Source organism: Vitis riparia, chromosome 18, assembly GCF_004353265.1.
Source record: "Vitis riparia cultivar Riparia Gloire de Montpellier isolate 1030 chromosome 18, EGFV_Vit.rip_1.0, whole genome shotgun sequence".
Taxonomy (NCBI): domain Eukaryota; kingdom Viridiplantae; phylum Streptophyta; class Magnoliopsida; order Vitales; family Vitaceae; genus Vitis; species Vitis riparia.
This window is the reverse complement of record NC_048448.1, coordinates 29166998-29180026: the sequence shown is the minus strand read 5'-3', so window position 1 is coordinate 29180026 and position 13029 is coordinate 29166998. Positions and strand designations below refer to the sequence as shown.

Genomic DNA, 13029 nt, shown 5'->3' with positions numbered 1-13029 from the left:
TTCCAATTCTTCTTGCATAACAGTCATCTACTTCGGAGAATCATTGCAAGAAATGGCTTCCAAATAATTTTTAGGTTCTGCATAGCTCAATTCTTCACCTATGCTCAAAGAGTTAGCTACCATATCATCATAGCCAAATCTTTGAGGAGGTCTTATTGATTTCCTGGCTCTATCCTTGGTCAATTGATAATTTTCTAATGGAATGTCATATTATTGTGGCTCTATTTAAAACTCAAGACCATCAGTTTTATCTTCTAACTCCACTTGAAACTCCACCTTATCCTTGACTTCTCCATTTTCTTTGTTACTAGAAGCTTCTCTATCATCCTTAAAAAATTCGTACTCTTTGAAGACCACATTCCTACTTATAAAACACTTCTTAATGGTAGGACCCCAAAGCCAAAGCTTATGCCCTTTCACTCCATCTAGATAACCAACAAATATACACTTCCTAATTCGAGGCTCAAGTCCTCAAGTTACTTTAATCACAGGGATTGCTTGACCACATTTCCAAGTATAGCCAAGGAAGGACAACCATTCACCAAGTAAGCAGCTGTATGAACAACTTCAATCCAAAACTCTTAAGGGAGTTGTGCATTTGATGACATGCACCTAACCCTTTCTAAAAGGGTTCTATTCATTCTCTCAACTAAGCCATTTTACAGAGGAGTTTTTTTCAGTGTCTACGTTAAACTATGCCATGAATTTTGCAATAATCATCAAACTTTTCATTACAATATTCAAGTCCATTATCTGTTATAAGACATTTAACTCTTTTATTGGGTTGATTCTCAGTCAGATTTTTCCAAGTCTTGAATCTATCCAAGGCCTCATTCTTATGTTTCAACAATTATACTTATACCCTTCATGAACAATTATCAATTATGGTAAGAAAGTACCTATTACCAGCATGAGAAATCACTAGTACAGGTCCCTATAAATCTGAATGCACATAATTCAAAGGTTTTTTGTTTTTTGTTTTGTTTTGTTTTTTTTTTTTTTTTTTTTTTTTTTTTTTTTTTTTTTTTGTTCTATGGACTGCATGATTAAACTTCACCCTATTGGCTTTTCCAAAAATGCAATGTTCACAAAATTCCAAATTCCCAATCTTGTCATTACCCAAAAGTCCTTGCTTAACAATTTCCTATAGCCCTCTTTGATTGATATATATGTCCAAATCTAAGATGCCACAGCTCAGGGTTTTCTAAGATAGTACTAATAGCTACATTTGTAAAGTCTTTTAAAATCTCCCTCTGCAAAATGTATAGCCCATTCATCTCGTCAACTTTAAAGATCACTAAATATCCTTTTAACACCTTTAAAGAGCCATTTTCAGCTTTAAACCAATATCTAACATCATCTAACACCTCAAGAGATATTAAATTTCTCTTGAGATTAGGTACATGTTTCACATTTCTCAGGAACCTAACTGTACCATTAGTAGACCTGATTTTTACTGTTTCTTTACCAATGACTCTACATAGGAATGGCAATTTCGCGGGTTTCCCGGGTCACCCGCCCCGACCCGCCCCTATTGGGACGGGTATAGGAACATGGCAATCGGGGATGGGCCGGGTTCAGGATTTTTTTAAAAACCCGAATCGGGTTCGGGGCGGGGTCGGGTGTAGTTATAATGTGACCCGCCCCGCCCCGCCCCGAATATGAAATTACTACTTTACCCCCCACTTATAAATATTAGCTTCCTATCCTCATTTTAGGTCTTCTTCCCTCAGTTCTCGTTCCTGTCGGCGCTAGGGTTTTTCCTCCCACTCAAGGGAGAAATCCATCAGATAATCCATTCGAAAATCCATTTCCTCTCGATTCATCCTTGTTTATCCCATATTCACAAGAAATCAAGAATCACAACTATTATCTTCAGGTATCTACAAACCGGTAAGATTTTTTGTTGATTTTTTGGTTGAATGATGCCTTGATTTGGTGTTGTATTCCGTTTCTAATTCGGGAAAGAGATACGAGATTTAGGATTTTTCCATTTCCAGTTTCAGATTATCTAAGATTTTTTGTTGATTTTTTGGTTGAATGATGCCTTCATTTTTTTTGCTTATTTTTTGCTGTCATGGGCCTTCATTGGCATTATATGTAGGATTATATATGGGTTTTAGTTTTTGATCTTCTTCGTTTCTGGGGAGACAAGATTGTGACACAGATGATAGGTGAAAACTGAGGTGAAGTGGTCCTTTACCCTCATCCCATCTGTGGCCAATGCTGGCGGCCACATATTGGTTCCCAGGTATCCACCCCATCCAATCCTAGGATTTTTTTTTTTTTAATTTTCTATTGGATCAAATCCATTCTTTGGTTTGATCAGTGCTTGTCTGGGAAATATCACTAGGGCGTATAATTTGAGTATTAGAGAATTCCCCAAGAATTTGCGGGTTCCCATCAGCTATCATGGTAATGGCGCTGCCTCCCTAAGGTGTTCAATTGAAAGGTCGGATGTCTTAATCATTGGTTTCAGCTACTGGTACTAGATGGGCCCTCTTGAAGGTGGATGAGCCTAGCAAAACAATTTGTCCCTGTCAATGTTCAGGACATTCTTACCCGTTCAATTTTCAGAGTAATTTGTCCATAGTTTAATTTAATCTTTTTACAATTATTCCAACTCCTGTCCAAGTACCAGCTTTGTTAGAACTGGGTTAAGGATATTTAGTGCCATGAATATTTTGCATGCTTGTAAAAATGGTCTGTGTCTTTGTTGCAATATCCATTAATTTGACACAAATTCACATCTATATAAAACAAAAACCAAAATCAAGGTAATTAAAAATGACTGAGTTGGAAAATCAGAAATGTTCTAGGGAAACAATAAATGCAATGATCCAGGAAGTGAAAAATACAGGATGGTTTCTGATTTGACAGCACAAGAAGCAACACAAACTTGGACGTAAGAAAGAAAGGGGTCATTAAGAGACTGCAGAACTGGAAACCAAGCTCAATGATCTTTCAAGCATAAGTTTTCTTTTGAGATGCAACTTAATTTTCAAGATCAGAGACAGATTATTAAAAGATCAAAATACTTCAGGTGAATCAGTATTCATGAAGTGACAAACACTTGAAATCTAAGTGGATCTCACATGGATGTGATCCTGGCCAGATTGTGCTGGAATAAATAGTGGCACTAGTGGTTTAGAATGAGGGAATCAAAATAACCATGTGAAGCCGCCTGCAAAGATTTCTAAGAGACCTATACAGTTTGCACATGGCATATTGGTCAGATTGGAATTTTTTAATAGAAAAACCTGGTTCTCTGCCTTGTGTTTGGATAGGTGCTCTGTTTGTATTCTAACATACAAGTTGTAATGCATTCTTGTTGCTTCCATATTATGATAGCACAAAAACTTAGGTGGATCTAAAGGAAGAGATAATCCTGAAAAATTAGAATTTATTTGCATGGTCTCATGATAATTTGTATAATGATTCTTGGAATGTTTTGTTTTGTTTTCTGGTTATTACTTTTTAGAATATTCTTTGTTTGCTTTTGTTTGCTTTGTTTTCTGTTTTTTTAATTTTCTTCTTATTTTCTTCTCACTTGCTGTGGGCTGTCCATATAAACTGCATGTGTCTTTCGGTTGCACTGCCCTCGATGCTTTTCTATGACATTTATTTTCCTATTAATGGAAACTATGTTGACATCTTGCAATTCTTGGAGATTAACCTAAATACAATCTTGCCTTTTAAACCCTTGCTTCAAGCCCTATCCAAGCTTTACGTTATTAATTTAGGTTTGAATGTTTTACTTATAGACTTTATTTTATATTAAGAAAAATGACATCAGAAGAAGGGGAAAACTTTTCCATGCCAAGTGCGGGTTCAACTCCAATTACAGGCAGCACTTCAACTACTGATGGAACCTTGGTATCTAAAAGAAGAAAGTTGACTTCGGTTGTTTGGAATGATTTTGATAAAATCATAGAAGATGGACAAGATTATGCTATTTGTAAGCACTGTAAGGGAAAGCTTAAGGCCGATAGCAAGAATGGGACAAAACACTTACATGTACACATAGATAGGTGCATGAAACGAAGAAATGTTGATATTAGGCAACAATTATTGGCAGTAGAGAGAAAAGGTCATGGAAAAGTTCAAATTGGTGGTTTTACCTTTGATCAAGAAATCTCAAGAGAGAAGCTTGCACGTGCAATTATATTGCATGAGTACCCACTTTCAATCGTTGACCATGTGGGGTTTAGAGAATTTGCTACTAGTCTCCAACCCTTGTTTAAGATGGTTTCCCGCAATACGATTAAGGGTGATATAATGAAGATTTATGAGGTTGAGAAAGATAAGATGATTAGCTACTTAGAGAAACTTCAAAGTAGAGTTGCTATCACAACTGATATGTGGACATCAAATCAAAAGAAAGGCTACATGGCTATCACTGTACATTACATTGATGAGTCTTGGTTACTACACCATCATATTGTAAGGTTAGTTATGTTGTTATTTTTTTTAACTTCCAAAGTGTTTTTTTATTTGATCCTTTAATGATATTGTTTGTGTTAATGATATTTTTTATTCTTAATTTAGGTTTGTTTATGTGCCTCCTCCACACACAAAAGAAGTTCTTTCAGATGTATTGATGGATTTCTTGTTGGATTGGAATATGGATAGAAAAGTTTCTACAGTCACTGTGGATAATTGCTCAAGTAATGACGGAATGATCAATATCTTGGTGGAGAAATTATGTTTGAGCGATTCACTCTTATTGAATGGAAAAATTTTCCACATGCGATGTGCGGCACATGTGTTGAACTTAATTGTTAAGGAAGGTTTGGATGTCATTGAAGTAGAAATTGAAAAAATTCGTGAGAGTGTTGCATATTGGTCAGCAACCCCATCAAGAATGGAAAAGTTTGAAGATGCAGCTCGCCAATTACGTATTCCATGCAATAAGAAGTTAAGTCTTGATTGTAAGACACGATGGAATTCCACATACTTGATGTTATCAATTGCTATAACATATAAAGATGTGTTCCCACGTTTGAAGCAACGTGAAAAATACTACATGGTTGTGCCATCAGAGGAAGAATGGAATATGGCAAAGGAAATATGTGGAAGATTGAAATTGTTTTACAACATAACAGAGTTGTTCTCAGGACGAAATTATCCCACTGCAAATACTTTCTTCATCAAAGTGTGTGAAATCAAAGAGGCATTGTATGATTGGTTGATATGCTCAAATGATGTTGTGAAAACGATGGCATCAAGTATGTTGCAAAAGTTTGACAAGTATTGGAGTGGGTGTCATATTGTGATGGCAATAGCAGCTATATTTGACCCAAGATACAAGATAAAGATTTTAGAGTTTTACTTTCCACTAATGTATGGGTCTGAAGCTTCAAATGAGATAGAAAAAATCCGTGGAATGTGTTATGAGTTGCTTTCTGAGTATCAATCAAAGTCTAATTTGGGGCAAAAAACTTCATCCTATGGTACTTCATCAGGTTCAACTCTTTTGGAGTTAAACTATGATGAACAAGATCCTCTTTCAAAGTTTGACTTATTTGTTCATAGTACCATTGGAGAAAGTCATACGAAGTCGGAGTTAGATTATTACTTAGAGGAGTCTATTCTGCCAAGGAATTCAAATTTTGATGTTTTAAGTTGGTGGAAGACAAATGGTATAAAGTATCCGACTTTGCAGAAGATTGTTCGTGATATCTATGCTATTCCGGTATCTACAGTTGCATCTGAGTCAGCCTTTAGCACGGGTGGTAGGGTGGTATCAAAACATCGCAGTAGGCTTCATCCAGATACTTTGGAGGCCTTAATGTGTGCTCAAAGTTGGTTATGGAAGGAAAAAGAAGGTAACCGATTTACATAATTATCAATTTTATGAATTTTTTTATTAAAATATTTAGTAAAGTTTTCTAATATTTTTTTTGGTGTTTTTTTTTTATTAGGTGATTCATCAATTCATGACTCACAGCCCCAACTCACAATGATGGATGAAAATGATGATTTACTTGTGCTTTAGATTTTTTACTTAAGATGATGTTAGAGACATTTTTTCTTTCTTTTTTGCTAACAATTTCTTTGTAATGTCTTTTTTTTTGTTTTTTTTCAATGTTGTTAAGCTTATGGATATATTTTAATTTTGGATATTATATTTTGGCATGTCTTCTATGATGTTAATTACCATGGTTGTAACTAAGAACCACATTCTTTACAATCAAGTTCAAGACTTGCAAGGTAGAGTCCGTGTAAGGAAATGTGGGTGCAGGAACATATGCTAATTGAAGCCAACAATGCGTTGAAAAGGAAGGTACAAATTCTCAAATGAACCTGGATTTTGGCTTAGTTGATCAGAATATGGATCCCAGTTGCTAGATTTCATGTGGATTTGATCTGCTGATTTTTATTTTATTTTATTTTTGTTTTGTTTTTTGAAATATACTTTACTCATGAATCAATCACTAAAAGGTGCATCTCATTGATGTGGCAATGATACTTTAAAAAATTAATGACAGAATGATGTTTATTTTGTATTGAAATAGAAGGGTAAGTGTTAAGCATGTCTTTCAAGATGGAGATCCGGATGTTTGGTATTGCCAGTTTATTTTACTCTGTTTGGTATTCTAAAATAAAATTGATTGGCTCATAGATATGCAACATTATTTTGTTACTGTTAGAAAAATTTGAGCCTCACCAGTGTAATGTTTCCTGTGTGTGTGAGCAATTGTATTTTGTGGATCTATGCAATATTATGCACATAAGAAACGGCTATAGTTATCTAAACATTCTAATGTCTTAGCTTGGTTTATTTGTAATTTCATACTGGTTCTTACTTTGTGGCTTCATTCATAAATAGACTTTGAGCAAGTAGTGTAGTGACTTTATGCTTCTTACAATCAGGTATATTTTGAAATAGTGGAGGGCTCAAACATCACGGCAGAAAAACTATGCAAGTACTTGCAAGAACATGGCGTGCTTATGATGCCAGAGAGCTCGTCAAGGTGTGTCTCAGTCCTTAAATATCATCTGAGATTCATAAATTTTTTTTATATAGTCTTTCCTGTCCCTGCAGTGAAGAGGCGCTTCAAACTAATGGAATTTATCCAACTAGTATTGACCAGTTAACAGAAGTTTGAAACCATGGAATTTTCATTTCCAATGAACTTCATACATACCAGCAAGCTCTTGCATGGTTGGTTTCCAGAGTTGTGAGGTTAAGTGAAAGGCAGTGCATTTGAGAATGTGAAGAAGTTTTATTAGGTATTTAAAAGAGCTCCTAATACAAGCGTCCTTTTATCCTCTGCAACCCATCCTTATAACCACTGTTTGATGGGTATCTCAAACCTCTATCAACAAAGATATGGCAGAATTTCTGTGGTGAATCAGTAGTTCTGGTTCTTATACATTATCTTACTGTTCTTTTGTGGAAATTATTTCTAGGATTGTGATTGACTTAACTTATAATGTATGAGCTCACATGACTAGAACAAACGCAATTTTCACCCACAACAGCACAACTCCTTTTTCTGGGGATCACTTGGGGTGTTTTTTCTAGTATTGGGATTTCCAGTGACAACTCTCAGGCTGGGTAAAGTGCCCTCTGAAAGCTGCTAAAGAGTTTGTCACCCTTTTAGCTTGGAGTTCACTTCCAAATTAAGCACCCAAAAGTTTTGGATTTAGCATATTCTGTGGATCAGAATCCAGGTTCATGCAATGTGATATTTTATTTTTCTATTGATCAACCTTCAAGATTTATGAGGTAATAAAAAATCTTGAACATGAAACTGATATTGGTAACTTGTTATCTCAGGATTAGAGTTGTGCTCCACCACCAAATATCAGGTACTGATGTGCAGTATACATTGTCATGCATTCAGGTGATGAATTGCACACTGAACTCCACTTCCTGTCCCATTCTTTCCCATAAATCTGACACTTGCTCTAGTGTGGCAGCAAGCTGTAACTGGAGTCCATGATTGCAACGGCGACTTGAAAGAAATTTCTGTCTAAAATGATTTAGTGTTTGTGTATGCCATGCTCTAAATTTCAAGGACATAAAACTTACTGAATCACCCTTGAGTCTCTCTGAGTGAGACTTTTTCAGTAAGAAACTGCATTGTATGTTGAATGTTTTAGAATAATTATGGTTTGCCTGGTTTTGGCTTTTGTTACTGTGAAACTGAATGAAATGTCGAATGCTGCTTCTACATTTCTAAATTTAACATTGGATTTTTTTTAACAATAACCATCAATATTGCTTTGCAAAACCTGTGGCCTCTGTTATAAGCTAGCAATGTTCTATTCCTTACTGGAGGTTTCCTTTATCAGGTTTATGCAGCAGGACCAGCTAGGCCTACTGGAGGAGCAGCTGCTATTGCTATGCTAGTAGGGCCTGATGCTCCTATTGCATTTGAAAGCAAATTGAGGGGAAGTCATATGTCACATGCATATGATTTTTACAAGCCTAATCTTGCTAGTGAATATCCGGTAATACTTCCTGCTCCCTCTTTTCCCTTTGTGTTGTTGTCAATTGTCTTGCATTGCCAACATTGATGTTTTTTGTAAGTTGTGAAGTATAGCATATTCTTTAATTTGTAATTGAGGTTTAAGAGAATGATTGATGCCATTTGAATTTATAATATTATTAATGTGCATTTCAATTCATGGAATTTATTATTTGAAAATCAACATTGCCAATTTGATGCACTAGAAAAATATATAATTCATGAAGTTTATTGAAATTTATGGTATATTTGTCTCAATCACCATTATGTTTCAATATCTGATAATTTATTCTGCAAAGTGAGTCTTCTGCTTGAGAAGGTGTTTCTTGAGAGAAACTTTGATTACTCCATTCTAACTTGTTAAAATAAATATTGGAGTACAGTCAACATGCTGCCTACTTCGTTGCTGATCCTGACTACTTCGTATTTCACTATCCATATAATAAGGTAGTTTATTTGGTGCCATGTTATTTTGGAATTTGGTATTTTTCTTTCTGGTTTTTTTAATTGCATTCTGTAGTACTTGAAGCAGTTACCGCAGATATCAATTGAAGATGGTACATTGGATTTAGTGGTGATTGGTTGTGGCCCAGCTGGTCTCGCTTTGGCTGCGGAATTAGCAAAGTTAGGATTGAGTGTTGGGCTTATTGGTCCAGATCTTCCTTTCACAAATCATTATGGCGTATGGGAGGATGAATTTAAAGGTATTAATTTGATTCCAATTGGAAAACCATTTAATTATTTTATTATAATTTTGATATTTAGTTGAGCCATACCTTTTCATAATCAAATATCATATTCTCTATTGATATAAAGGGGAGATTGTTTTGCTCAATCTAATGCATTTGTGTCCTATTCATTATTGTGTTGATGCAACCATTCTCCTTTTTTTCTTTTAAAGAGGCTGTTCCCATAACTTAATGTATCTACTGAATTCATGAATTAATTGATGTAAGCAATCCTCTGTCCTTTTGTCATTTGGAGAGGCTGTTATCATAGCTTAAGTATCTACTAAATTCGTGAATTAATCGATGTAAACAATCCTCTGTCCTTTTGTCCTTTGAAGAGACTGTTATCATGCCTCATCTACTTATGAAGTTGAGTTATCTGTTTTTGACCTTAGAAAGTAGATGACTTTGCCTTTCAAAGTTTCGGTTTATTTAATTCTAGAGGACTGCACTGCTGGAATGATGATTATCTCTGCTTTTGCCCTAACACTACCAGCCTTAAAAAGGGGTAAAAAAACATCTGCATGTCATTGTTCCTATACAACTTTTTACCTTTATTTTATTGCAATAAAGATAGCACATCCATCTTACTTGACCAATCATGCTATCAATTGCCAAAACCTTCTCATAAATTATGCCTTTGCATGTATAAAATTTTCAATTTTTTATGTTAGCTTGGAACTCTACTGTGTTAGTGCTTTAACTTTGCAGAACTCTCATGTCTACATCCCTTCCCATCTTAATTGACTAATTTAACATATCTCTAGATCTTGGCCTTGGGAGGTGCATTGAGCGTGTTTGGCAGGATACCATTGTATATCTTGATGATGGTGATCAAATTTTGATTGGTCGTGCTTATGGACGAGTCAATCGACATTTGCTCCATGAGGAACTGTTGAAAAGGTAAAGAGTGGCTGTGATTCCTTTTTTGCTAAGATTGTTGTTATTGTTGCTATTTATTGCCAACACACTTATTTTTGTGGATATGATATTCTATAGATGTATAATTCAATAATAATTTTTCCTAGGTGTCTCGAGTCAGGTGTTTCATATCTTAGCTCAAAAGTAGAAAGGATTACAGAAGCTTCCAATGGTCATAGTCTTGTAGTTTGTGAACGTGATATTGTTATCCCCTGCAGGTACAATAGGATATTCTTATTTTTAAGAACTATATACTTGAGAATAAAATGACATAGAAGTATTATATCTTATTACAAGCTTCTTACATGTTATTATAGGCTTGCTACTGTTGCATCTGGGGCTGCTTCAGGGAAACTCTTACAGTATGAGGTGGGTGGTCCCAGGGTTTCTGTCCAAACAGCTTATGGGGTGGAGGTTGAGGTACGAATGTCGGATCTACCTTTTCAAATGATAGAATTTCAATTATTTGATGTGGTTTTTACTTGGTTGGCGATATAGTTTTTCCAGCTTTGGTTTTTAAATGGATACAAGGAGAAGCTCATGTTGCCATTTGATTGGCTAAAAAATATTCCATCAGCTCCCCTTTTCCTTGTTACTTAAAATGAAGAGTGATAAGGGAAAAGCTATTTTATTTCTTATCCAATCTAAACAACTCTACATCTGCTTGTCTAGTTGCATTATGAATACAGTTATATTTCCATTCGTCCGATCTTTATCGAACTAAGCCAATTGTTGGTATTCACCTGTGAATTATTGATAACACATTGGATTTATATTGTCTTGTTTCCATGGAAGAGGAAAGAGGAAATTGTAAATCTTATGAAAATCATTCAAAATCTGAACGGTCTAAGATTCCAAATATTGCTTTTCTACCAACATGTTTCCATGAAAACAAAATAAAGGTTTAGGGAAATTGTTTGGAGTTTTTGTGATCATCTATTATTTTACAGGTGGAAAACAATCCATATGATCCAAGTCTGATGGTTTTCATGGACTACAGAGACCACATTAAACAAAAAGTTCAATGTTTAGAAGTGCAATATCCAACATTTCTCTATGTCATGCCCATGTCACCAACAAGAGTCTTCTTTGAGGTTTGATCCATGTATTAAGATTAAATTTATATGGTACATGTTTATTTATCAAAAAAAAATTTATATGGTACATGTCACAATTATATGAAAAATGTCTAAAAAGATTTTGTTGCAGGAAACTTGTTTGGCTTCAAAAGATGCTATGCCTTTTGATCTACTAAAGAAAAAGCTCATGTCAAGGCTAGAGACAATGGGAATACGAATTATAAGAACTTATGAAGAGGTAATTTTCTTAGCCAGAAGTTTGTGCCTTATTGATAGTATTGCCCTTTTCTCTTGACTGGATGCCATTGAATGATCATATTTTCCATTTAAAACCAAAACAAAAATTTTATGCATGTTATTTTCTCTTAATATTTTCCAGAAGAGAGCTTCATTTCTGTGTGGCTGTGCATGCAGGAATGGTCTTATATCCCTGTTGGTGGATCCTTACCAAATACAGAGCAAAAAAACCTTGCATTTGGTGCTGCTGCTAGCATGGTACATCCAGAGAAACAGAGGAGAAACAGAGGAGAAACCGGGCTGGTGCCCTAACCCACATTTGCCTCCCTGTGCAGCATATGTTTCTATCATCGTCTATTCATTTTTGTTCTCTCTTTCACACATTGATATGTAGACATTAAATGGGCATGAAAGTTCCTCCTTCATGGGCCATTATAGATGAAATATGAATCAAAGTTAATGCTAGCAATCCTGGGAATATGCAAATTCATCTCCTATGACTATCCAAATTGATCTGACGTACATCTTAAAATCAACAAAAGATGAAAAGCTCAGCCCAGCCAGCCCAGCCCAGCCCAACCCAGCACAGCACAGCCCCGCCCCGCCCCGCCCCGCCCCGCCCCGCCCCGCCCCGCCAACACATACCCGGGCCGGGACGGGCCGGGGATGGGATTTAATTTTAACTCTATAACGGGGATGGGAATGCCCCGCCCCGCCCCGCCCCGGGTTTGGGACGGGTTTGGGAAATAACTAAATATCTTGGGACGGGAATGGGATAGGGGTGACCCGTCCCAAACCCGCCCGTTGCCATTCCTAACTCTACAAGTTTGATTGTTCCCCAAATAAATACTATCTCCATTTAATTTTTGGTAATCACATAAATAAGTTCTGGTTGGAAATGTATGAAATGTGCATCCCAAATCCAAAATCCATTCTTTCTCAGTGTTTTTAGTGGTAATTTTCAAAACTTCAGCAGAGACATGGCCATCTGAAACCATTGCAACATTACCTTCTTCCTTAGATGTCTCCTTAGATGCCTTTTTTTTTTTTTCTTAGACCTCCTTTCAAGACATTCTCTTTTAAAATGTCCTTTTTTTTTTTACATTGATAACACTTCCTTTTGCCATGAGATTTGGGCAATGTTGAAGCCCTTCCTTTGTTGTTTCTCTTGTCTAACCTTCCCCCAATAGACAAATCTTCTCCATTTGACCCTCCTTCAACTCCAATTCTTTTTATCTAAGAGCAAATTGAACTTCTTCAAGTGTTAAGGTTTTCCAACCATACTTCATAGTTTCCTTGAAGCTAGAATACGAGCTAGGCAAATAGTTCAACACTAAGACTGCCTTATCTTCGTCATCCACTTTGATGCCTGTATTAGACATCTCAATCACAATTTTGGCAAAATCATCAAGATTATTTGCAATTAACCCATCTTCCTGCATTTTAAATGCATAGAGTCTTTCTTTCAAATACATCCTGTTCAAAAGTGAGTTCTCCATATAAAGTTACTCAAGCTTGTTGCAGACACCCTTAGCTGTAGTTTCTTCTAAGATCTCCCTTAGAGCTTTATCTCCAAGAGCTAGA

The 13029-nt window shown here is 35.8% G+C and overlaps 1 protein-coding gene and 1 long non-coding RNA gene across 3 annotated transcripts; both read left to right on the top strand.

Annotated features, from left to right (window-relative positions):
• The first annotated feature begins 7218 nt into the window (after positions 1–7218).
• Positions 7219–8198, top strand: LOC117907883. Of its 2 annotated transcripts, XR_004650078.1 has the most exons (3): positions 7219–7236; positions 7787–7853; positions 7930–8198. It is a non-coding gene; the product is annotated as an uncharacterized LOC117907883 (long non-coding RNA). The 2 variants fall into 2 exon arrangements; XR_004650077.1 differs by lacking the exon at positions 7219–7236 and having other exon boundaries at positions 7707–7853.
• Positions 8199–8269: 71 nt separating this feature from the next.
• On the top strand, positions 8270–11889 carry LOC117905657 (lycopene epsilon cyclase, chloroplastic-like). Its single transcript, XM_034818541.1, has 9 exons — positions 8270–8361; positions 8864–8927; positions 9001–9184; positions 9976–10111; positions 10237–10347; positions 10447–10549; positions 11080–11223; positions 11339–11446; positions 11623–11889. Exons 1-9 carry the CDS (start codon positions 8270–8272, stop codon positions 11755–11757), a joined length of 1077 nt encoding a protein of 358 aa, XP_034674432.1. The 3' UTR covers positions 11758–11889.
• Positions 11890–13029: the final 1140 nt, after the last annotated feature.